The following is a 25,187-nucleotide window of genomic DNA, read 5'->3' as shown; positions in this document are numbered from 1 at the left end:
ACGGAACGAAATCCACGTGTATGAACAGACTAGTCCTGTCCCAAGAAGATAACTAGAGGACACCAATCAGTACCCTGGACCATGCTATCCAAGAACTGAACAAAGTTATAACTATTACTGCAAACATTATTCTTATTAGAAGAAAATAATGAATAATAAATATAATATTGGGATTTTTGCCACCCCCATGATCCCTTTTCTTTAAAAAGACAAAACAGTAAATCCCACTGCACCGTAATTTTTTTCTGGCAAACATCTTAAAAACTGTCCAAGTTAAATCTGGATTCATATTTTTCTACTCCCTGAAATGGCAGGCACTGCTTGCACAGCTCACTTCATTCACTGGTTTCCCATCCTGCCCAGAGAGAAATCCACAAGGCGAGTTTGTGACCATATCCAGCCAATGCAGTCCAAGCAGCAACTCTCAGTCAGTGACCAATGTCCTGCATGGACCGGCATTGGCATTACTACTGTGAAAGCTACTGTATCTTATTACCCATGCCCAAGCTCTTTAATCCACTCTGCGAGCTGCATTTTAAGCATGTTAATCCATTGATAGATGAGAGATTTATGTTGGAAAATCCTACTGATGCTGGGGGAAGGAGCAGCTCAGTGGGTTCTTTGTGCACAGACTAGAGAAAACTTTGCACAGCTTGAGGGTGAAGGATGAGATTAAAAGACCTCCTCTGGGAAGCACACTGCGTGTCAGATATGAAAAATGTAAAGCAGGCAGAGACAGCATTGCAAATAACCATGGTTAGCACTAGTCAGGCCAAAATGCAAGTAGTAAATTCAAAATTCTGGTGTGGTATAAATGCCAAGTGGCACAAAGAAGAATCCACAGTATCAACTTTCACTTGAGGATGACACAGAGGTCCAAATAGTTACATTATTTTTAGTCAAGAAGCATTTTATACCAAGCCAGCTACCATGCGAGTTTCTTTTGGGAAAGTGAAGCAAAGGCTTTGACATCCTAAAAATTATTTACTGTAGTTCTCAATTTCTCTTACTAGTTGCATCTTATTTTGTGCCTTGACCTTTCTAATTCTGTACCTACATCCTTGTGCTACATTCACTTACATTCATCCTTAGACATTTCACGCAGCTCCCACGTCTTGGTTGGTTCCTTCCTGGTTTTGAGGTCAATGAAAACCTCACAATTTACACTGCCTGTCTTTGCAAGGTGGGAGAATTGGCATTTGAGCCCTTTGTACAGTTTCACCTAGGAAATAAACTCTTTCCTTCTTATGAAGGCCACTGGTTTTACTTTGCTCTCTCCCACTCCTTATTACACCCGTTATTCACAGTCATTCACCCAGACTGCCTCCCATAATTAAACTCGACCTCCCATATGAAAAACACTGCTCACTAATTCATCCTAAGAGCATGCTGGACAGTCTCTACCCCTGAGTGCCTTTCTAAACAGATGATTGGCTAGTTAATTCTCCTCCCCCCTGGTATACACCTAACAGTTCTTGTGTTTTGGGAGACTGTGGTGCTGTTAACATTAATTTCTGTCATCAACTAAGGACCATGGTGCCTGCCCAGCTGACCTGTCTGCTCCTGTCACACGATCACAGGAGTCCAGCCCAAGCGGTCAGATGTCCAGTGCCTCCTTTAACAACACAAGAATCCAAAGAAATCAGGGCTTGGATGCTGCGAAAGAGCCTGATAATGGCAATTTAGCCAACCTGGAACAGTTACAAAATGCAGTCATGGCTGAGAATTATTACAGGGTATTATCCATGGTCTGTTTACTGTAAAATGTTCATACTTTAAAGATGCAGGAGCTGGAACTTGCAACTCTCTGCTCTGCCTGGGGGTTTTAGCCACTGGGCTATGGTGCAAGAGCCTCCCCCTCACTTGCTTTTTTTGGTTGTCTCAAGAACTTGTGGTCTCTACTGTAAAAGGGGATCAGTTCTGAGCAGCACGTAAATATGACACCACTCCTCATCCCAGCCTGGCAACAAGGGCAACTCTTCAGACAGGTGGAAGATGCAGACTTGTATTCCCAGGCTGACAAGAGAAATTAACTCAGACCTCTCACACCTCAAATGAGTGCTCTAAGCTATACACAGTTCCTGCACTCAGTAGTGGCATCTTAAAATAAGCAAATTTTGCCACATTCTCTGAGAGGGCTGGAGAGGCACCTGCCACAGGAGGTAGGACCCAGGCAGTGGATTCTGAAAAGGAGACTTGCAGTCCTCCAGCTTGCAGCAAATCCTCAGACATTTGCCTCAGGCATTAGCTGTCTCCCTGACAATCCTGATTTCGGCTGCCTCATCTTAAAACAGCAGCCAGATTACAGAGAAGCACTTGGGCTAGCACTCCTCACCTTGCTCACTGTGAGCAGCTCCCAGCCAGAAGGTGGGTTACTCTGATCCTCTGTTCTAAATTTCCAGCATATCCCACAGGGCACCTAGGAAATAAATGGAGTGAGAGAGCAGCAAGGCTCTGTATGGCTGTTACCAGGTGATCCATAGCTGCTTCTTTCAATCTCCTCATCTACAGATTCAGAAAGAAGGAAGGAAGCAGCATTACAGTCAGACAGTGAGAACTGATAGATTTCGATTTTCTTTCTTCCTTTTTTAAGAACTGACAGAAACCTGCAAATGCTGTCTGAAGCCAGCAGTTCTTTTACACTCACTGGGACTGAAAAGGGACTTGTTATCTTTCACTCATGGTACCAAAAAGAAGAAATGAGAGCTTAGCACCAAAACCTTCTGGCTCTGATCCAAACCACTGTCCTTTTGAAATAAGTTAAGGAATCCACCATCTGGCATAGTCTCTATAAAGAGATAGTGTTCTCCATCTCCATTCCTTCTGGGCCGTGACCTAGGAATTTCTGCATCTCTGTGTGTACTTTTAAGTATCTGCTCAGCCCTGTCACCACAGTACTTCAGCATCTCTCTCAAACCTTCCCTCGTACAGGCTGTTGTCATCTGGCCTTCACACTGACTTGTACCCAAACACCATCACTTTTTCCATCACTAGCTCGTCTAAGATGGGAGCAAAATATTCCAAAGGGTCTTGCATATTTCTGAAAGTATCACCCCAGCCCATACTGAACAAATTACTCCCATTCAATAAAATTTTTGACATCCCTTGGCCCACAGAGTGCATTCTCCAGGCCACATCTAGACTTTCAGTTTATTAAAGCCACCTGATATTAGAAGTTCAAGTCTGATAAAACCTCCTCTAAATCAACATTATCCCTATCTCCCCTCAGTCATCTCTAGTTTGAAGGCAAGTACTTGACTTGGGTTTTGTAGCCTCATTTTATGTGGTGTCACCATCTCCTGAAATCTTTTATGCTAGGTCTCTGTTTTGTCACACCAGGTTCATGTTTTTTACCCCCCACCAGGGTTATTACACACCCTTCTTCCTCCATCTCAAAAAAATTACACATAAGTGGCCTGACATTTTTGCAGCACTGTCCCCTCTACTCAGGGCTTTTCACTCACTTTCCACACTGTCCTCCAGCACAATGTACCTATAAACACCAGCAACTGCCCTGTCCTTCCCCTTTGGATCCTATGAGGTCCCCTCCACCTCCTCACCAATGGGAATTAGCAATTGCAAGGTTAAGGGACACATGTTAGTTACAACTACTTGAAAAAAATACCGCACAAATGCACTGCTACATATGAAAACGTCAAACAATCCACACTCTATTTCATATCACCCTGCCTTTCCTGTTAATGGTCTACGTTTCCTGATTTTACAGCCTTTGGTTTGGGAAACCTTTGAATACCACTTAGCACAGTCATCTTTACTAGAGACAATTAGCAGCAACACCTATATTGACCATTTTGTAACCCTTAGAGAACAGCAGTTTAAAAGTTACACTTTACTCAGAAAGTTTTACCCCTGCTGCTAACAACACACGGGACAAGAAAGAATGAAAAGCTAAATGAAAATATTTGTACCCTGAGCACATCCTGTGCAGCTGACAGCTTTTGCTGTGCTGTCTGCAGTGTAATTTACCTTGTACACAGCTCACTTTAGAGGAGTCTCACAGTGAAGAGGAAAAAAAAAATTTAGAGAAAAATGCAGTTATATAAATCCACAAAATTAGGTTGACCTTTAACTCATCTTTGAGATTTTCCACTGTCTTACGAAAGGATGCAGAATTTCTACATCACTTGTGCTGCACTGTTACCAGCCCTGTCAAAATTTTAATTTGTTTATAAAATACACTTAAAATGCCTGCATACACATACATACCTGCTCCTTACAGTAACACTGCAAATGTTATAAGCATTAAAAATAAAGCAAAATTATAAAAGCAACCAGGGAAGAACAAAGGGATTACTGTTCTAATATAGAGGAAGTTTTAACAAGTATGGAGTCCGTCAAAGAGGTTCCAGCTGTTGGGCTCAGAAACTGCTCGTGTATGCCAGCTGGGCTGGGAAATCCACATGGAGACGTACAGCACATCTCTGCACACCACTGAGTGTACTCAATTTCAGGGCAACTGGAAACAAACTCCTGCCCCAGACCATCCCACAAAAAGCCTGCAGAAGAGCCCTCTGAACTAGTTTCTTCCAAAGCAAGGAGATTCCTTGGAGTTCTCCACACAAAGATGCTCTCAAGGCAATCTTGCAGCAGATATACTTGCAACTCTGTACCAGTCTACCTTGTGCAACATATGATAACCAAACTCTGCTTGCTTCCCAAATCCAGCTGAGAGAAAACGCCAGGTCTGTACTCCTGGCACATTAGTAGAGTAGGCCCCTAAGATTAGGAGAACAAAAAACGACAAACCAACCACCACCACAGATACATGCCAATACTGCTACTAGGGCAAGGCACTTAAACCCAGATACATCTAAACCAAGGCTGTTATAGGACTGTATTTCCTCTGCCAAGATTGGCTTACCCAGAAGCATGACTATTGCAATTACTGCTACTTTGCCTGTTCAGTACAGAACTCTCTCCTATTTGTATTCCAACGCATTGACGTTCTTCTTAGTCACTGTGTCCATGAGATTCTCAACAGCTGGCAAAAGCAGTGATTAGCTGACTCATGAGATGATTGATAAAGGAAAAGAGACTAAAAACTAGGCAGATCAGGAGGCTTGGAAAGCCACTGGAATGAGGTAGCTGTGGCCCAAAGGAATTAGTGCTATGGAAAATAAGCTATGTATTTAAAAGGTGGAGTGAAAGCAGCATCAACAGCTTCAGAAACCATGTGACTCAGAGAGAGTACGGACCTCAGGAGGAAATCCTCTAAAGGTGCAGCATGGCAGTGAAATGAGAAGGCCAGGGAGCACCAGAACAGAGTATTGACCATCTGGGCAGCCAAGGCTTTCAACAGTCCTGATTCTGCTCACCTCCTACACCAAGAAATCCCACTACTAGTCAAACTAAAGCAGTCCCCAACCCTTCATCTGCAAGCACAGCTGTGAAATAAGGCATTTGCTCCCAATGGTGCTGATGATGGAGGCGGCAGATAAGAGCTAAGCTCACTCTTCTTTTGGCCAGATACGCCTTCCTTTGCTAACTATAGAAAGAGACTTCTTTTTCTGACAGCAAGATAAGCAGGGACGATGAGAATGTCATTGCAAGAAGAACGTGTAGTACCAAGTTACTATTTTTACAATAATTTTAGCAATATTTTACACTATCCTCAGCATGGTTTATCTGAGCTATCACCCACAGCACTACCAGGCAGTACACAAAGGCCTCCAAAAAGACTAAAATGGAGTAAGCTAAGCACTGCAGAGCAGGCAGCCTTTACTCTAAAATTCTTGTAGTTGGGAGTTACAAACTCTCAGTGAAAACAGTTTAACTTATTTTGAATAGTACTGAAACTGATTCTTTGCAGTGTAAGTCTCAGAAGATATCAAGATTATTATAATATTAGAAACAATATGCACTTACCATACCCCTTCTCATTCAAAGACTGTAATTAAAGAGATGAAATAAAAGTTCTCTTAAGTATTACAAAGCCAAGCTGTGCATGGGGCCAGATGCACATTGCCTCAGATATCACCATGCAATTGGATTACAATTCCAGGTTGCATGTACAACACAGCAAGTTACTCTCAGGAACTCTGGAAGTAACTGCCGGGTAAAATTCCTTCACCTTCTGAACTGCAGATCTCTGGGGAAAATGCTGAGTATCCAGTAACTTGCCTAAAGATAAATGATCCCTCTCTTTTTCAGCCTTGTCTGAGTTTGACTTGCCTGAGACCCTATTTTATGTGATCTTATTTTATTTCAGATTCTGAAGTCAGACACATGTATGTGCATATGTAAGTATGTATACAACAAAAGCTAAACACTCTTCCTAAACATATAAACCTGTCTCCTCAGTTAGGACTCTTGGGGGAAAGTTTAGTTTCTTAGGTAACCCAATACCAACCAAGACAAATACTAGCCCCCAAACTGGCCTTACTAATTAACATCCAAACAGAATAATGCCCTGTGCAGCTGATTCCTTTGCTAAAATACTGTGATGTGACCTGATAAACATCCCTTGGCAACTGCTTCAGTTAACCTCAGAATAACCCATTTTAGTATCAATACTTCAATATTTCAAAATCATTACAAGCACATAGGAGATTGTAGGAAGCTTTAGGCTCTTTTTTTTGCCTCGCCTCTCTCCTCTGCCCAGCCCCTGCTACACACAAAACTGTCATACATGTTTTCTTTAATTATCTGAATTGCATTACAAAGATGCTAATATCTCAAAATGACAGCACAATCTACTCCATATCATAGGGTTTCCTTTCATATATCTACTGTAGTTAATAATAATATGGTGGGCTGGTGAAAAAGAAACCCGTTTTTAAAACATTTTTTATTTCTGGATTTTTGTTCTATGCTGGAATAAAAAGGAAGACTTTGGGAAATCTGGGGGAGGATGAAGAGAGGTAAACATACAGATGAGATCTGGAAAAGAGGTTCAAAATTTTAACATCTCTGATTTGAATTAAAGACCTTCCACTACCTTTTTCCATGTCCTACAGCAGTACCTGGTCATGAGGCTGTTGCCCACTCAGGCCTGGAAGCATCTTCTCTCAGCATAAATTCTGACCAATTTTGACCAAACAAATTTACTGAAATCATTTATGTGCATATGTTTGTGAAGACACGACAATTCACCAGTGATGACCCTTAACCCCAACAATCAATTCACAAATTTCAAGACAGCAGTAGCAGAAAAATCTCAACTTACTTCTCATTTGCTACCAAAAACATACCATAAGTATACTGAAATTTGTAAGGTTGACTATGGAAATTCATCTACTGGGTTTTTTAAAAATGTAGGGAGATAAAGCTGGCAATGATTTTGAACTCCATGTAACTTTTTAGGAAAAAGGGAATAAAAGGACTTCTTGTACTAGTTTTTCACCCATACCTGCAGCGTTCCCTCATGACCTTTAAACCAAAACTCACTCTATTTTACAACAGCATGTCTGCACATATATGGTACTGAATACTGACTCTAAACAGCAGGAATTTCCACACAAACCACTTCACTGTGTCAGCAGAAAGAATTTATAGGAAGGGAAATAAGCACAGAGTTTCATTTGAGTGCCTGCATACTGCCTTGCTGATTACAGCACTTGTCACTGGAGGAGCCGAGCCAGACAGAGCTACCCTGAAAGAGAATTTCCCCTTCAACTTCCCAGCTGTTTGGTTTGACCACAGATAAATCCCTGTTTTGACAAGAGCAGTGGTTGCTACTCAAGATGCCACTTCTGAATACCACAGTTTCTGAACATGTTGTGCCTGCAGTTTAATATTCCACCATTAACAGATTTTGAATATCCTGAAAGAAAGGTAAAAGATTAAAGTAAGTGGCTCTATCATGAAGAGTTTGGTGGTCACAAATTGTTCGTATTTCCCAGCAGAAGTTTAAGCCCTTCTCATCCCCATCAAGCTGTAACAAGACAAATGTTTAGCTCCTCAGTGAAGCCAGGAAATGTGGGCTTTTCTCTTATTAAGATTTCACACACACAAAAAAAAGAACAAGCCTGCATTTTAAGCCAGATCTGTTCACTTATTTAGTTCAAAACATAATCCCACAAACTATTCTGTCAGTACAACTGAGGGGGCAAGAATGAGTGGGGGGAAAAAACGAAAAGAGGATCAAGAATATCCTTGGCACTGCTGCTCAGCATCCTGGCACCCAGCCATTGCTGGAGCCAAAACACTTTGGCTGTTATGCCCTTTTATAAAATACTTTTACTTTTAAAAAGGACAATAAAAAACCTCCACACCAAAGCAGGCAGAAGACAGCACACTGGCAGTGTTGACCAGTGAGATGACTTTGCCACCATGGAGCATCATCCTTTTATTCCTGGCCAAGTGCTACAGGGATTTGCACTCCATTGCTGTGTCCCTTACACACTGTGCACCCAGGAGTGCAGGGGATGCCGAGAATAAGGACATTACAGGGAATCATAAACAATGAGCTGCAAAATGACAGTCCTATCCACAAATTCCTCATTAAATTTCTGAGTTCTGCTGTGAAGAAACAGTGAATTTCTTCAAAGAGTAAGCAGTTCTTTGACATCTACTGTACACAGAAATTTAATGAGGAACTTGTGGATAAGACTATTTTAAGCCATTTCAATATTAAGTTTGCTCTATTCCCTAAGTGCACAGCTACTTGTTCCACTACAACCTACTCTCAACAGGGGGTGAAGAAAGGCATTAGGGAGTAAATAGCGTCCCTGAAGACAGAGTAAAAATTCTAAGGCAAAAGACATTTTCTTAAAATAACTGCTCCTGATTTTTACATGCCAAGGGATGCAAAGACAAGAAAGGGTAGCAGTGGAAAATCTTAACATAAGCAGAGAGTCATGGCAAGTTGTTTGTGGTTTGTAAAACTGGACAAAAAATGAGGGTGATGGGAAGCACAGAATTTCAAGACCAGCAACTGTTTCTTTTCAAGGCCATACAAACTGGAGACAAGGAGGGGAAAAAATTTTACCTAGCAACAACTGCACAGTTTGTGACATTTAGAAAGCAACCTACTAAAAAGTCACTTTAAGTAAGGAGGGGATGGCATAATCTTTATTATCAGGAATATAACGATAAATGCCAAGTTTTAAAGATTAACTACATGCACATGCACACACACAAAACGCAGAAACCTTGCAAAGGCTACTGAAGTGTGAATAAAACCAAAGCAGTCTATGTATTTTAGAAACAGCAGCACTCGTCCTTATTTTGATGGGAAAAAAATCCTGACACTTCTATACCTTATCTGAAGAAACGGAGATATTCTGAATATTTAAAATGTTGCATCTCCCAAATTCTCTTCAGACTTTTGAGTTGCAATAGGTAATAGTAAAAAAGGCAGCTTTAAGCAGCTACTAAATATCAAAAATGCTTCCCTGAAGTTTCCATGATCTGTCTCCTTTCACTGGTTTCTATGTCTCCCTGGAATTGGACAGGATGAACAAGACCTTTTTTTTTAAATGTACAATGCAAGTAAAAATAAATCTGTCAGACCAGAATTCTGGGATTTGGATTTTTTTCCCTACCCATGGGAGGGGACATAGGATCCCGGTGCAGTAGATGTAATGCATACTGATCATGGAGCAGAGCAAAGAGAAAGTAGGGCACATAAAAATGCATTTGAAAGGGGACCTTCATACTTCAGGAATAATGGTGGTACAGCCGTTCCCTCCACAAGAGGGGAAACATGCTGATAACTAGTAACCTAAGTGTTTGAGGGAGACTGTGTACACTCTGACCCTCACCATAAATTTCACCGAAAAGTAACCCCTTTTCTGCTGTTGATTCCAGAGGATACAATGTAGCACCTTCTCATGAGGAGCCAAGTTAATCCTTTCTTCCCCTGCCTTGCTCAGTATTATGCCACCTTCTCCTACAGAGACTGCACACCATGCTTAGTTCCATGACAAAGTAACATTTTGAAGCTAAAATCATTTGCTCTGAAGCATAAAACAAAATATAATTCTGAAATGTGATTATGCACACTTCTAATGAGGCCTATGTTTGCCAACCTATTAATATCATTTAAATCACTCCTGCACAGCTTTAACAAGTCAAATACTACATCTAAAGAATTACTCACTGATGGACGGGAACCAGAGCTTTGAAAGCTTTGCTTCTGCAACATCAATTTTTTACTTTTTCAGTGTAGTCTAATAAAAATATCTCATTTATTCTAACAAGATGAAACTGACTGGAAACTGAGTAACACTTGCTTTGTTCTGTGTCTTTGAATAGTGACTGAGAGTTTAAAAGGAAGACAAAAGAGAGTAAATTAATTTTACTGAAAACCTACCTAAAAATATCCACTTCATCTGTTGTTTTTTTTAAAAAGCATTTCAATAAAATGAATGTTCAGAACAAACACTGCAGTTCATTTACATTTTTTAAATTTAAATTATTTCACATTTCTGTTTTAAATCAATTTTCAACCCAAATGGCTTGCTCTAAGTTACAAGTCAAAGTAATGCAATATGTGACCATTTAACACACTTTTAACATGACAAAAAATGTGATTTGAATGGATCATTACTAAAATAAGTAGGTATTACATTTACACATAATCACCACATGAACCAAGATTTCTTTAGTAAAGACTCAAAATAATTTATTTTATTCCCATATTTCTTCTTTGGCAGTTTAAATCATGATTTGCAAAGACAGCTCAAACACTAACCTTTCTTTTTACAAAGAAAGACTAAAATAACTTTTAAAATGTAAGATTTCCTCATCACAGCTTCAATGAAGTAGAGCTGAAGTCAAAGGGAGAGGGTTTGGGCCTTAATGCAGGAACACGTGTTTGTGAGACAAGACTCTAAAGTGAATTCAGGAACTGACACGACTCACAGAAAAATCCTTCCAGCTAAATTCTGTCCCTTCCTTGACACAACATCCTGTACAACCCTCCAGCAGTCCAGGTCACAATGTGGATGTGGAAGCCAGTGCTGCTTACGGACACTCTGCGCTGTCACACCATGGAATGACTAAACAATTTCTCCCAGTATCTCATGCAATCACCCCTCCTGAGTGCATACAAGAGTAAAAAGTCTCAAGCTGGAGGGCAGGGAAGATGATGATGGACTGCCTGGCTTTGAAAGCTGACTGTCATGTATCAGTGAAGGCAGAGCAGTCAACAGTACAGTGATTAACGACTGTGAGTACACCAGGTCTGCACTGCTGCAGCATCCCACCAAACAGACTCCACACTTCATGCCAAGGTCTGTGCCATTGTCCATAAAAATGCCCATCTCCCCACCACACAGAAACAGAATGGACACATAATTCATAAACAAATTTTTTCTCCTCAGCATTTTTCCATCACTCTTTGGGCACCTGTTAACTGACCAAACATCAGAAGTGACAACTTGGCGTCCATACAAGACGGGTGTTTGGGTTTTGCTCTTCACCATGCCTTGTGACCGCAGGTTCATAAAGAACGATACCAAAAAATAAACATAAATAAATGCAACTGTGAACTTACTGTTGCCAAAGAAAATCAGTAAGAAAAATATGGCAGCAGGCAGTTTTCCCTGATGCACTGCTGATCTCAGCACCACAGAATGCAGTGTTTATCTCATCAGACTTGATATATGGAGTCCAACCCACCAGCCTGAGCTACGGATTCAGGCTCTTGGCAATTCATGGAGAGAGACTGACTTGCCTGCAGCTTCTGCTGAAGGCCACTTGGGGAGTCAAGGGCAGAACCAGACAGGATGCCGCCTTCTTTTATGAGAAATACTGAGATTCCAGATGTTTCTCCAATTCAAATCAGGAGAAAATCACTGCCCAATATACACACTGACATATGGGGGACCAGCAGTACCTGAACAGCCTAAGGGCAAGGATGCCAACTCCAGGCTCCCACTGAGGGCTCTCTGTGCTGCCTGAAGCCTGGCTTACTGGGGGACCACGAGAGCCACTTTGCTCACACCAACACTCTGTGGGTTATCTGCGCAAGGAGGAGCCTCCACCTCAGTCTTTTGTATCCCCAGTGAGTGCCACAACACTGGCTTACAACCTGTAGGTCTGGACTGTTCAGCTCTGGTCTTCACAGGGCTAAAACCATTGAGGGGCAGAGGCAGTGAGGGCTAAGCAGAGCTGACTGCATGCATCCTTTCTGTGGTGGCAACAGGGGATGGAGAACATAAAGCAGAAGGATCTAAATTCCTTGCCTCAATACATCTTTGCTTTGCATTCCCAAGGGATAGAAATACAGAGCACCTACGGTTCCCACTGGTTAATTTTACTGCTTCAGAGTTGGGACCAAAATTGAATTTCCTGTATCATCTCTCAAAAGCAAAGAGCCAAGGGGAACTGGCTAAGATCTGTCTCTCACCTGAAACATCCTCCCAGGCTTTGAAAACCCTTTAGTAATAGTCTTTGGTGCATCGCTGCTCGCAAAGTGTAAGTGTGGAATGGGGGGAAAATGGAAATCTTGCAGTAAAATAAAGCTATCCCCAATTGTTTTCAGTGCAGGACACTCAGTGTACCCCATTTCATGTCAAAAGTGTGACATTTGTGTCTAAACAGAAAAAGGCTTATTATGTTTTCTCTTGATGCAGCAATGAAAATGGCAAGGCCCTGATGTTTCAGTGGTAAGTGCCTTTCAATACCCAGCAGAAGGAAATTGTCTTGTTAACACGGCATTACTTATAAGAGCTCCAGAAACAGTGATTTATTATATATATTCCCTACTTCTAGCTTAGCAGATCCTAGTAGCTTCATATTCGCAGTGAACTTTAAATCATTAAAGAAAGCTAATAAAACATAAAGGACATAAATTGTAGTGAAAAAATACATCAGGCTGTGTACAATAATCAGGTTGTACCTTGAGCATTACCTTCACATACAGTTCGTGGAGTATATTATGTCAGCTTAGACATCCTACTGTCACACCAGCCCCTTGTAGCCCAATTTTAACTGGGACCAAGTGAGCACTGTCACCCAGCTCAGCACTTGGGTCACCTCATTGTCCACTCCTCCCACTCCACATACTGCAGTGGGCATGGTTATCTCCACAGGCTCATTTCCAACAGACTAAGACAAACTGTAAACAGAAGCAGAAGTCCTGAGCAAGCAATGCCCTCAAGGCCACAACATATCAACTGAGCAGCTTTCCAGAGTGATGTGTCTGTCTTTCATATGGAGTTCATGTTTCAGTCAGCAGCAGAAGCTGAGTGCAAGCTATGCCCTTATCTCCTGTACAGGAGTTTGATGTTGACAGATGTGTTCATATGTTGAACTGTTGGTTCTACACCACTTACATAAATCCGAAGATAAGGTTCTTTAAAAATACATGAAATCTACAAAATGTGGATGTACCAGAATCTGTAATAATATTCTAAAAATGTGCTGCAACCAGAAATGTTTTCCCTAGCAAGCTGTCTAGACAATCCATTATGTCTGAGCAGGCAGCACTGGGCAACAGTGCTTCATTAAGCACACACAACGTCATCAAGAGTTACAAACCACTTAAGAAAATAAAAAAGTGAACTATCAATGCATCTGTACTAACAGCTGTACTAACAGCCCCTCAACTTGAAAATTTATTCTGAAGTCTGTGGGGAGTTGAGTTACCCTTTATATAATTCTTTACCTTGTGCACTGAACTGGCAACTTGGCAGTCATCTAGAAAATCGTTTCTCTCCTCACTTTTTTGCTTACAGAAATTGGGAGGGATCAGACCAGTAGCAAAGCAGGCTATCACAGTGAAATGTTGGTAACTAATTGTCACCATGACTCTAAACTTACTTCTTGCCTTCTTGCATTAATAATGCTTTAATAGGCTTTTACCGGTGAGGGAGGTCTGCCCTCTACAGCTCTTCAGCCCTGCTAGGAAATCTGAAGGAGTGAGGCAGTACCCACAGAACCAGAAAGCAAGAGTTTGGAGTACCTAAATTTATGCAAGCCACGTGACACAGATGGGATGCATATGGGGGTGTAGAGGGTGCAGGCCGATGTCTCTGCAAGGCTAGTCTATGATCTCTGATAGATCATGGTATTGGATGGTATTGGGAGACATTTTCTATGACTGGGGACAGGGGGAAGAAAAGGTTAAACCCTCCCACACACACACACCTATCTTCAAGGAGGAGATCAAGGGAACTACAGGCCAGTCAGGCTAACCTCATCCATGGGATGGATATGGAAGAAGTCCTCATGGAAGTAATTTCAGAGCACATGAAGGACAAGAAGGTGACTTGGACAGCCTGGTGGCTTTACCAAGGGCAAACTGCACCTGAACAACCTGACTGACTTCTGAGATGACTGGCTTTAAGGGCAAGAGGAGGGCAGTGGGTGTTGTTTACAGTGTCTCTAACAAGGATGCTGACAGTCTCCTACAGCATCTTTATTAAAATATTGATTGGACAACAAAAAAGGCAGAAAATTGGCTGGATCATAAGGCTCAAAGAATTTTTCCTCTCAAAGGAAAATCACACAATTTATGACCAGTTACAAGGCAGCCCGCAGTGATCAATACTAGGGTCAACACTCTTCAATATATTTTATTAACAATCTGGATGACGGTGAGTTCATGAATACCAAATTAGGGAGAGTGTGCAATAAACAACTTCCTCATGAGGGAAGTGAAGTAACAGGCCCTGATCTCTTCTCTCTAGTGACCAGTGACAGGACCAAAGGGGAAGTTTAGACTGGATATTAGGAATAGGTTTTTCACCTGGAGGGTGGCTGGGTACTGGAACAGGCTCCACAAGGAAGTGATCAGAACACCAGGCCTGACAGAGCTCAGAAAGCATTATTCCACACTCTTGTTTAATGAATAGATCTCACCATTCAGATCTAGATGTGACCAAGTACACAATGGCATGTGACAAGCTCAGCAAGTAGGCAACTGCAAAAGGTTCTCACACTTACCAAACTGAAGCAGCATCTTTGTTGTATGTGTTCCCTGATCCACAGGACCAGCAGGCAAACCAGCTCTATTTGAACATCTAGATGTTTAATTGCTCATGCTATTAAGGCACCTAATTATTCTGGCTCCCACCACAAAGGGCAATTTTTTCAAAATCTCTGTTTATAAACTATTTCTACAGTTACCACCAGAGCCCTGAAAGCAGGATCGGACTCTTCCACGTTCTAGCCGAGTGGCTCAGCAGGAACGTTTTGGAAACCCTAGAGCACCCTCATGTGGCTAGATTTTGCCAGGACCTCTTCTTGCACGCAACACAAGCAAAATTCACATTTTATTCACAGTAAATAGAATAAATAAAGAGATAAATTCTCCCCACCACACCACCACCTGCGAGTGGTACTTGTGTCAGAAGTGACATTTCTGCTGCCACACAACTCTTCCAACAGACCCTGTTTCAGGCTCCTTCCCACAAGAATACAACCGGATGAGAAGACTCAAAGAGATGCTGGAGGGCAGGGCAGAGGCAACAACAGCGAGAGTGAGTAAGAGCCCCAGGCAGCACACTCCAGAAACACAGCACTGACCCTCCTCTGATACCCTGAGGTTTTACTGCTCACTCCCAGCTCATAGAAGGTAACGATTTTTTTCTTTATTTTTTTTAAAGACAGGCTGGGAGAACAACAGCTGCACTCCTTTCTAGCTCTCCTAGCCACTGCAGTGTGCTCTTTATGCTGCATGGCTAAGGAAAGGCCCCACCACTCCAAGAGCCTCCCTTGCTCCATAGAATCTGTGCCCTGCCTGTCCACTCCCTTTCTCCTTGTAGCAGGCAGGCTTTTGGTACAGGCACGGGCCCTTCACATGCTACATTGAACCTGGCAGGTTGTCTTAAACTATAAACACAAGCACTATAAACTGCATTAGAAGTAAATAAGTAGAACAGCCTGCTTCCATTTTCACATCAAAGACATTCAAAAGTAGTAGTGAGGTTGGTGTAAGAGAGGGGGTCAAAAGGCTCAGGTCCAAATGTACTGCTCTACCACCAAAACACGTCTCACTGAAGCCATTCTGACTCTGAAGAGATTTTACAAGTCTGTGGTTGGCTGTTTTCCCTACTGCCTGTAAGCTGAAAATAAATATTAATTTTAAAATGCAGCAAAACAGAACACCATCCTCCAATTCCCCTGCTCAGAAGTAAACACATTAACACCCTCTTCTCAGCTCCCTATTTTAGGGATAGAGAAGATGTGTATCATTTGATTACCACCAATGACCAGAGCCAAATGAACTAACATGTGATACAAAACATCAGAAAGCTAATACAGCTCACAAAGGAAGTTATGACAGTCCCACAGTACTTTCGACTGGAAGAGCCTTCTGCATGACATCTAGTACAGTCAGTTCAAAGGTAACCTGTTAAAATTTAAAAACAGGCCATTTCACTTTACCAAGTGGTATTTGAACCTTACAGATTAAGAATGGGTAAATTTTTAGACTGTGATGAACCAGTTTGACTACAAGTTACTACTGTGTGCACTACAATAAGGTATAAGCAAAACATTACACATGAGATCAGAATAACCCCTAAAATCCTTAAAGTTTTGGACGTTTCAGTTTAAAAACAAATTGTGAGTGGTAGCTCCATTTCCTCAAGTCTTTTGAAAGAATACCTTCTACAATACAGCCCTCAAGGCACAGGGATGTTCCCTGCACTTCTCACTGAACGGAAAATATTTCATTTAGTTTCTCAACTGGGCTGGTAAAAACTACGTGGCTAATATGAAACAATCGCTAGTCACCAACTCCCACAGACAAATTCTAAGGAGAGAAACATTACTGGCCAGAAAAGATTTTTGTTGTTAAAGATGCTACCTCTGATCTCTAAGTGAAGTTTCAAAGAAGAATTTTTTTTGGCAAGTTGCCAAACAAGTCTGGAAACTAAAATTCATTCAGTGGTTATCAAAAATTATAGAAAATCCAAATCTGCCGGTTTCATTGCCTGCTAAAAATATAACCTGAAATGCACCTCACCCATCCACATTCCACAGTGGTTGTTCATTCCATTCTCTGTCCCACAGGGGACAACGACCTGACAGGTGACAACTATTCTTCTCACTTAACTGGTCTGATAAACAAGTTACATATGGAGAAAAACAGCTTCCAAACTGAGCAGAGGTTGAAGTGCACTGCTTCTATTTCAGACCTGCACAAGAGTTTGCATAGCTGAAAACACCTTTTCCCCAAATTGTCTTTTAAAGGACAGACAACCTACCTGCCTACCAATTCTAGTTTCATCCTAGATGAAAGTAAAATATATAAGCTCCAATCCAAAGCCTGAAATCAGCAGGAACCTGCTCAACCATCACTGTGCTAACCAAAAGCCTGGAGAAAGGATGAAGTGTTACAAGCAACACAAGATCCCTCTCTCTGAGTTACACTTCCTACACAAAGAAAACACCAGGTCAGCAGTCAAAAAAGCCATTGACCTGGCAGATACAGGCCATTCCACTTTCAGGTAAGTCAGATCCAGTAAAAATTCAGCATGCAGCATGCTGACTAAGAACATAAGACTGCAACTTGAAAAGAAAGACCCATGTGCTAGCATGAAGTAACAGGCATTCCGCAGACCTCACATATTAGTAAACCAGAAAGCAGAATTAAGACCCAGGTCCTTGGCATTTCTTGGACTCTGAAAAAAACACTGCCTTCTTTTTGGATATAAACTCCCATTTCATCACTTTACCCTTCTCCAAGAGGAAACTCAAACATCTGTGTTTAGATAACATAGGCCTGTGATAGAAAGGCACCCTATCATACATGCCTGACATTCCTGCCCTGCTCTGGAGTAGATCAAAACACAGTAGATCTTGCCTGTGCTGGCTCACACATTCATCAAGTGATCACAGGAAGTGTAAGCAGCGTGCTCAGAGGAGGAAGGGGGCATGTCTGGAATCACAGAGTTTGTCTTCCCAGGATGAAGCCCTATGTTCCTGGAAATGTCTGAATATTTGTCTGCCAATGAGAAGTAGTGAATTAAATCCGCAGTGTATTTATCTCAACCTGGGAGTTTTCTGACTTTTACCCTTCTGATTCTTCCCTCCATCCCACTGCAGGAGAGTGAGGAGTGGCTCTGTTTTGCTAAACTGCCTGCTGGGGTAATCCCACAACACGGGGACAGGTGTGTTATTCTCTGTGGCTTTACTACAACTACTGACGTTATGTCTGCAGTTCTTGAATAGCAAAATGCATCTGAAAGCAGTTCAAGATTTGGAAGCTATTGCCTCATACTTTATGTATCACTCATGCAGGTAATTGTCTGTGGAAGCTGAAAATCTATGTTCTCCAACATCAGTGTCAGTGTTCCACTTCTACTGCCATGTCTCCCATGAAAAGAAAACACTTTTAGATTTTCTGAAAGTGACCACCTTTATTCTCAGGCAAGTCACCACTTACCTCTCAGGTATCAATCTGCTACATGCCACGCATTCCCAAAGTGACCTGCCCACCTGGACCCCTCACCACGGTATCTGCAAGTCTGTGGACAGATTTACTGCAAGTAACCCTCTCCCCTCCTCGCTCCTCCCTCCAGAGCCATGTGACACAGCTGTCTGCAGCATCGGGAAATCCCAGAGTAAAAGCAAATCCATTCCCTGAGCGCTGTGGTCAGGATGTGCTTTCACACAGAGCTCTGTGCCCCACTGGGTACCAAGCACACGGGCAGGCAGGAATCAGAGCGGCCTCAGGCCACCCCCTCTCACTGCAGTGTGTGTTCTGGGTCTCTCACCTTAAGGAAGGGGCACACTGCCAGAGGCAGGGATCACAGCTGCTCAGAGCCTTCCACAATCATAAAACATTCTTAGCTTGTCCCTTCCCTGCTGTCTTTTCTGAAAGCAAAATGACTCACTGGAATGCATAATTTAATTAAACTTATTCTTCCCTTTTATAACTTCTGAATAATACCAGATAAGCCTCCAAAAGGGTATGCCCTCCTACTGAATAACTTCTAACATTTTCAACAGGGCAGAAAAGGCCACAATACTTTTCATTCAGTACTTCAGGCCTGTTTGCTTGAGGGCCTGAAAAAAGATTTACACTAAATGGAACTTTGAAGCCTGAAACAGAGTGAGTATCTACGGAGAAACACAACACTGGTCCCAGAAAACAGACTAATCCAAACCCATGTTTTCCGAAAGAAAATTATTTTAGCACTGGTCTTGCAATGGCTCAGGAAACAAATTCCCCACAGAGGAACATTTTTTTTAAATTAAACTATTCCCTCTCTGTGTGTCTGTAGTTTATTAAAATAAAGGTATCCATTCGGTATGTGACCAATTTCTAAGCTCCTTTTAAAAAAATCATTAGTGTTCTATGAGGACTGAGTTATTCTGAAATGCCTGAATAGTAAGTAACTTTGACCTCCAGCAGAGACCCACACCTGGAAAGACTAATTATTTTACAGACTTTATTATTTCATTTGCAACATCAAATAAAAAAACCCCAAAAGTTACATACTATTAAAAAAACCCAAACTACGCTAATGTTTACAACTTAAGTATTTGCTTACAATAAATTGAAAATTGCCCCTTCATCCTTAGAATCCCCATTTCTTATTCTCTTTTGTCTCCTGAAAAGGTCTAAAAGTTGATGCACAGAAAGACAAGAGAAAATAACTGTTCCCACCTTACACAGAACTACAACCAAAGTGCAGATGCAACCAGGTGCCGTTTTCTCAGGCAAAGCAAACCTAAATTCCTCAACATTTAGAACTCCATTAATAAACAAACAAACAAAAATACCATTTTGGCATCCTGTTTTCTCATAGAAATGCCATTATAAGCCTCTCTTTTGAACACCCTCCCCAAAATACTAACAAAACCACTCTGAAATTAGTCTAACAATGATACATATAATCCTGGGGAGAAGGGATCTAAACCCTTCCATGATCGCTTCCACGTTCAATTATGTACAGACAGAGGTGGTGACAGACCAAACACTCTGAACAGAAGGAGCCAGACAGCTGACTAACCAAAGTTTAAACCCTTCATGGCACATGTACTATGTTGGTGCTGTACTACAATATGTCAACACTTAATTTATCACAGGCCAACTGATGCTGTGAGTTAACTAAAGAGTGTGGACAGAAGGAGAGGTGAAAGCATGAGATATTCACCAGGCAGTCACACTACCAGTGGAAACCATGTAGGACATTCCTCTACCTGCTAAATTCACATTACTATTTCCTCCTCATTTAATGTAGGCACTAAGTTTGTGAAGTCAATGGCACAGGGACTTTATATTTTTTTGCCCCTAAAAAAAGTAGTTGTAAATATTTTGCAACAGGTCTTTCATGAATTTAAGGTTTTGTCAGCTTATTACTACTGTTTTCAAATTTAATGTTACTTGCTGAGTTTTTGTTTGGGTTAAATGCCAGGTTGAGGGTTCAGTAATATGGAAAGTTTTAAAACCATCTTCAGAGAAGGAAGAACCCTTTGGAACTGTTTTCCAAAATGTTTAACCACCTACTTGGGAAAAAAAACCCAATAAAAAATCAAACAAGTCACATCCACTTTGAGTCTCATCTGCCACCCCAATGAGACCACTCCGAACAACTTCAAAGGACACATCCTCTTTAGAGCAATGTTTAGTCTTTTGTTACTTGTTTATTGTTTTTGTTACCCCAACATTCTCCAACACTCACAGGACACAAAATACATCCCTGGAGCTTGTATTTTACTGTAACAGGTTAATACATTTATTCACATTTGTTCTGAGACAGCTCTTCAAGTAAAAAATAAACAACAAAAAACAATCAAACATCACTCAACTGCAGCTCTGCTCAGCCTTTGCAGCTGCCTTGCTAACAGGCACTAGGTAGAAGTAGATACCTGCATTAGAAAACATAGGGAATAAAGCATTATTCCTTCAGAACTAGAGCTACAAGTTTCTTTTTAATCCTTCCTTTGTCCAGGTAAAAAGGGGGAATAATTTTATTTCTGTGTGCAGTCAGGAAACCCTACACTCCAGGGCCATCCATACTGCAAATTTCATTTTCCTTGGGTCACTCACAATGCAGAAACCTTCCCACACACCCTCAACCCTCCTCAGTTCTGACTGACACAAAGTCACTTTTCAGAGTCATGTGCCAGAGATAAAGGCTTTTTCAGATAACGTGGAAAAACAGTGGCATTAAGTGGTTTGTTGGATCACTGACAATAAACAAATGTAAAAGCAGTCCTGGGGAGCACAGCAGTTCAGTTCCTATTCAAAGAGAGCATCAAACAAATGCTTTGGCATTTGTCTGAGGAATTCACCTGAAATTCATTGCTGGACCACTACATTTTCAGATTACTCATTCTACAGCTTTGTAATAAAAATATTGTTCGTGGATAATCTTCAACTACAAACACCATATGCAAAGCATTTACTGCATAACCAGAAAAAGGAAGTAATATAATCGTTTCTGAAGCCTAAAAATGTTTTGAAGGATACTTTTTACACTACTGAAATAAACAGGGGAAATGAAAAAAACAGTCTGCTTTTCTTGAACAAAAGATTTAATGAAAACTCACTGAAGGACATAGTGAAAATGCACTAGCAGATGCAAGTACAGCAAATATTTTCCATACCTAATCTCTAAGTGAGATTTTCAAGAGCTGCAGCAAAACACAGCACTGCAGGACATAGCTCAGTTAAGCCCTCTGTAAATTAAACTATGACACACACTGCAACGTAACGCCTGTGCATCTCACTCTTCAAATCACCAGCATACACTTTTGTATATACATTATACCAAAACACCTCAAAACATTTCTAATTTGTTTACATCGGTAAGAATTATCACATTTCAGACTTGCCCACCCCAATCTTTAAACTTCTGAGAGCAGTAGTGTAAGACTGTCATTTTTCCTTAGTGATAGTTCAATTCATCCCATTTTGTTAAGCAATTCCAACATGAACTTCAAGTAACACCTATTAACCAAATGTTTCACACTTAAATCAGTTGGATTAAGAGGTATGGTGCTTTACTGTATGACTCTCATCCTTTTAAGCTATCATCATCATCATCATCACCACGGCTGGGCTTCACCAAGGAAGGTTTGGGAAGGGCTCTGCCCATGTGGGTGTGCCCTTCCAGCCTGCGCAGTGGATTTTTCAGGTGAGGCACAGCGTGCACAGAACTGACCCCACCACTTAAGTCCTGAGGTTCATCTGCCACGGCCCAGCAAGCTTGGACAGTGATAGGGAAGTCCTCAGGACTAGAACCTACAGCACCCAGTACTCCCAGGAGGTCTCCCATCCAAGTACTAACCAGGGCTGACCCTGCTTAGCTTGAGATCTGACAGGATCAGCTGTCAGGGTGGCATTTAACTGCCTTTTTTTTTTAAGCTATCAAACCACCAATAAATAACTTTAACCAAAAAGACAAGAAAAAAACCCTGAAATAAGTAAAAGGTCTTATTAAGTTACTTATTTCTGCTTAATTTTAACTATGTGAAGCAGACAGCTGTTCCTAGCTCTGACACAGTAAATAAAGCATTGTTGAATATTAGTGAAAGACAACAAGAACACAAGCACAAGGAAGACAGGACGACTTAAAGATTACATTACATTGGTTAGTGTTGTAAGCCAGTCAATGAGTACAAACTACAAATCAAGACAAACAGGAAAACCAAAGAGCTGATACCAAATCCAGAAAAAAATGTTTGGAAAATGCAAAAGGAAAAGGTGCTTTGCAAAATGCTGGTATCAGACCAAAAGGAAAGATAAATTTCCCAAAGCATGCATTTTGCCCCTAAACCTCAAAGGGAATATCCAGAAGATAAATCATTAAAAGACAGTCTATTTGACCTTATCAGGAATGGTCTTATGGCTTCAAGAAAGCACTCAGGTTAGTATCACTCTTTGGTAGTGTTTCTCAGAGCTAATTGCAGTATAATTAACTTTGTGTTGAGAAACATAGAAATGGAGACTCTCCCTTTGCTGCAGTAATATTCTTCTTTGCCCTGTATATTTTCAGTTCAACACTTACTAACTCAAGAATCATAACAGAACACAAATATTACCAATGTGAGATTCTGAATCAACTCAATTAAAATCAGTCTAAAAGTTGACTTTGAGGAACTTCCGTGTCTGAAGCCAGTATAACTTCTTTGATTCAACAGCTCAACAAAATTGCTATGACCTGACTAAAATTGTCTTTCCAAACTACTAAGAGTTGAAAAATACTTCAAAGCAGCCTTGCACATATTACCTCTTCCTCAGGGAAATTAAACAACATAGATTCCAACTCTGAAATCGAAACTCTCATCTTAAGTGTTACTAGTTCCCAAGCAAAAATTTTGAAGCTGCTCTAAGGAAAGACAGGAACAGGCCAAAAACTTCACAAGGATTCAGGCATTTTGCTTGACTGTAAGTGTGGAGTGAAATTTCTTATCTAGCTTTCTGAACAACCTGAAAGATACTTCTGTACTTTTCATAATTTCCTCCAGAGTTAGAGCTGAAAGAGGGTGACTGAGTCTGAAGAGGTGGATCTCCAGATCATGTAATATTTTGTTTGTCCAGCTTGGGAAAGGAGTGAGGAAATAAACATTGAGACATAAAATGAGATCAATTCAACTGTCTTCAAAGAACTGGTTTCTGAAATAGAGGTGAAAGCATCTTTTCCTCTATGAATATTAAAAGTAGGCAGGGGAAATTTTTTTTAAAAATCAGACACCAGGTTTTAGTATGTCAGGAAAAGGTAATGCAAACATTCTCTATAGAAATGATCATGCAATCATTTCCAAAAGTGGTCACAAAAAGTAGCAAATCATGAAATACGTAGTTAAGAGGACAACTTCATGCAGAATGGGTTTGTACAGTACATACCCAGATAGGATCTCTTGGGAGGTGCTTTGATTTCTTCATCCTTACTATCTGCAGCTACATAAAAAATAGTTGAGAAGGAAAAAAAAGAAAGGAAAGACAAACAGACTTTTATGATTAAATGCAACAGTGGTTATTTTAGTTACAGTTTAGTCAGTTAGTATATTTTACTTACTAAAGAATAATAGCCAAACCAAAACATGACAGAAATTTTAGTCCCCATGCTCTCTGTAAGGCTCCCACCCCACGATGGGGCTGAGCAGTTAAGTCCCAGAACAGTCTCAATGCACAACCCAACAGCTGGGAGGGGAAAATAAAGGCTTAAAGAACCATGAAACAGACAACTTGATTCTTAGACTATATAAATTCTTACTTTTCATGACCAGAGAAAACAAGCTGTTACCTCAGCAACACTGAGTGTGTAGATATGCATGTATGAACAGTGGAGACAATACAGTTGCCCTGCCTCCAGTGGAAAATGCTGTCCTAAAACACTTTTCACAAAGCCCATTGCCAGAAAGGACAGACCAGATCTCATTTGCAATCATGCTTGTGGTAGTTTTGGCCTTGGTTTTATCTACGTCTAAATTAGGCCTTAATTTTAGTAGGCCTCAGTTTTAGTGTGCCCAGATGGTGACGCAGATTAGAAGGGACAAGCATCACCTGACTTAAACAACCAAAGAGATACTTCATATGATCTGATGTCAAAACAGGTATAAAAACAAGTGAGGGAGGTGACTCTCTCTCCTTCCTTCATGACTGGGAGGGACAGGTGTGTAGCTCTGGACAGTCAGACCTCACTGCCACTGGTTTTGGTTAAGGAAAGTAAACATTTTTTATTGTTGATTTTTGACCCTCTCTTGCCAGGTATCTCCTGGGAGGTGTCTTTTGGGGTGTTCTGTGGCTGGGGCAGTGGAGTCTGTATTACTGGGTGGGTAACTCGGTGTGGAGTTACTCTTGTTTCTTTTTACGTTTGTGTATGTGTTATATTATAGTTTGCTTTTAATTTTCCCTTTCTTTGTGTAAATATATATCCCAGATTTTGTTTAAAGTTTAAGTTTCCAGTTTTCTTCCCTTTTCCCTTGGTGGGGGGAGAAGGGAGACTGCACTGCTGTGGTTTATACTTGGCATTTTGCCACGGTTTCCAGCCAAAACAACGCTGCATGCTACACTTTTTCCACTCTAACCTTCCTCTGCCAGTTGACAACCATGTATTACACAAGAGTGTTTTCCAGTGCCAAAAACAAAGCTCTTCTAGGGATCAGAGTGCTATAATAAGGTACAAGTTATAAAGCAGATTAAGACAACCAGCAGCTGGAAGGATGACAAAACTGGATGAATAATCAGAGGAAATCATCTTCATGTAAAAACACAGGAGCCCATGTTCTGCTTACAGAGCCTGGGCTGCATTACAACAAGGAGAGACATCCAAGAGTGTTTTTAACAAATGCTGTTCACTGGTTTTCCTACA

The 25,187-nt window shown here is 41.1% G+C and overlaps 1 protein-coding gene across 7 annotated transcripts in view; it reads right to left on the bottom strand.

Annotated features, from left to right (window-relative positions):
* Positions 1 to 25,187, bottom strand: part of SLC66A2 (solute carrier family 66 member 2) — an 80,207-nt gene that overhangs the window by 40,572 nt on the left and 14,448 nt on the right. For 6 of the 7 annotated variants that reach the window (XR_011697679.1, XM_071553478.1, XM_071553480.1 and 3 more), the window contains exon 4: positions 23,720 to 23,773. The exons of the other annotated variant lie outside the window; for it this stretch is intronic. Coding sequence is in view for 5 of the 6 variants with exons in the window: in XM_071553478.1 (XP_071409579.1) it covers positions 23,720 to 23,773 (54 nt within the window). In the remaining variant the exon portion in view is untranslated. The remainder of the gene's footprint in view (positions 1 to 23,719; positions 23,774 to 25,187) is intronic. 7 annotated transcript variants of the gene reach the window in all.

The sequence above is a fragment of the Pithys albifrons genome, chromosome 4, assembly GCF_047495875.1.
Source record: "Pithys albifrons albifrons isolate INPA30051 chromosome 4, PitAlb_v1, whole genome shotgun sequence".
Classification (NCBI taxonomy): domain Eukaryota; kingdom Metazoa; phylum Chordata; class Aves; order Passeriformes; family Thamnophilidae; genus Pithys; species Pithys albifrons.
Note: the sequence above shows the minus strand (reverse complement) of the source record. Positions and strands in the feature narration are given on the sequence as shown.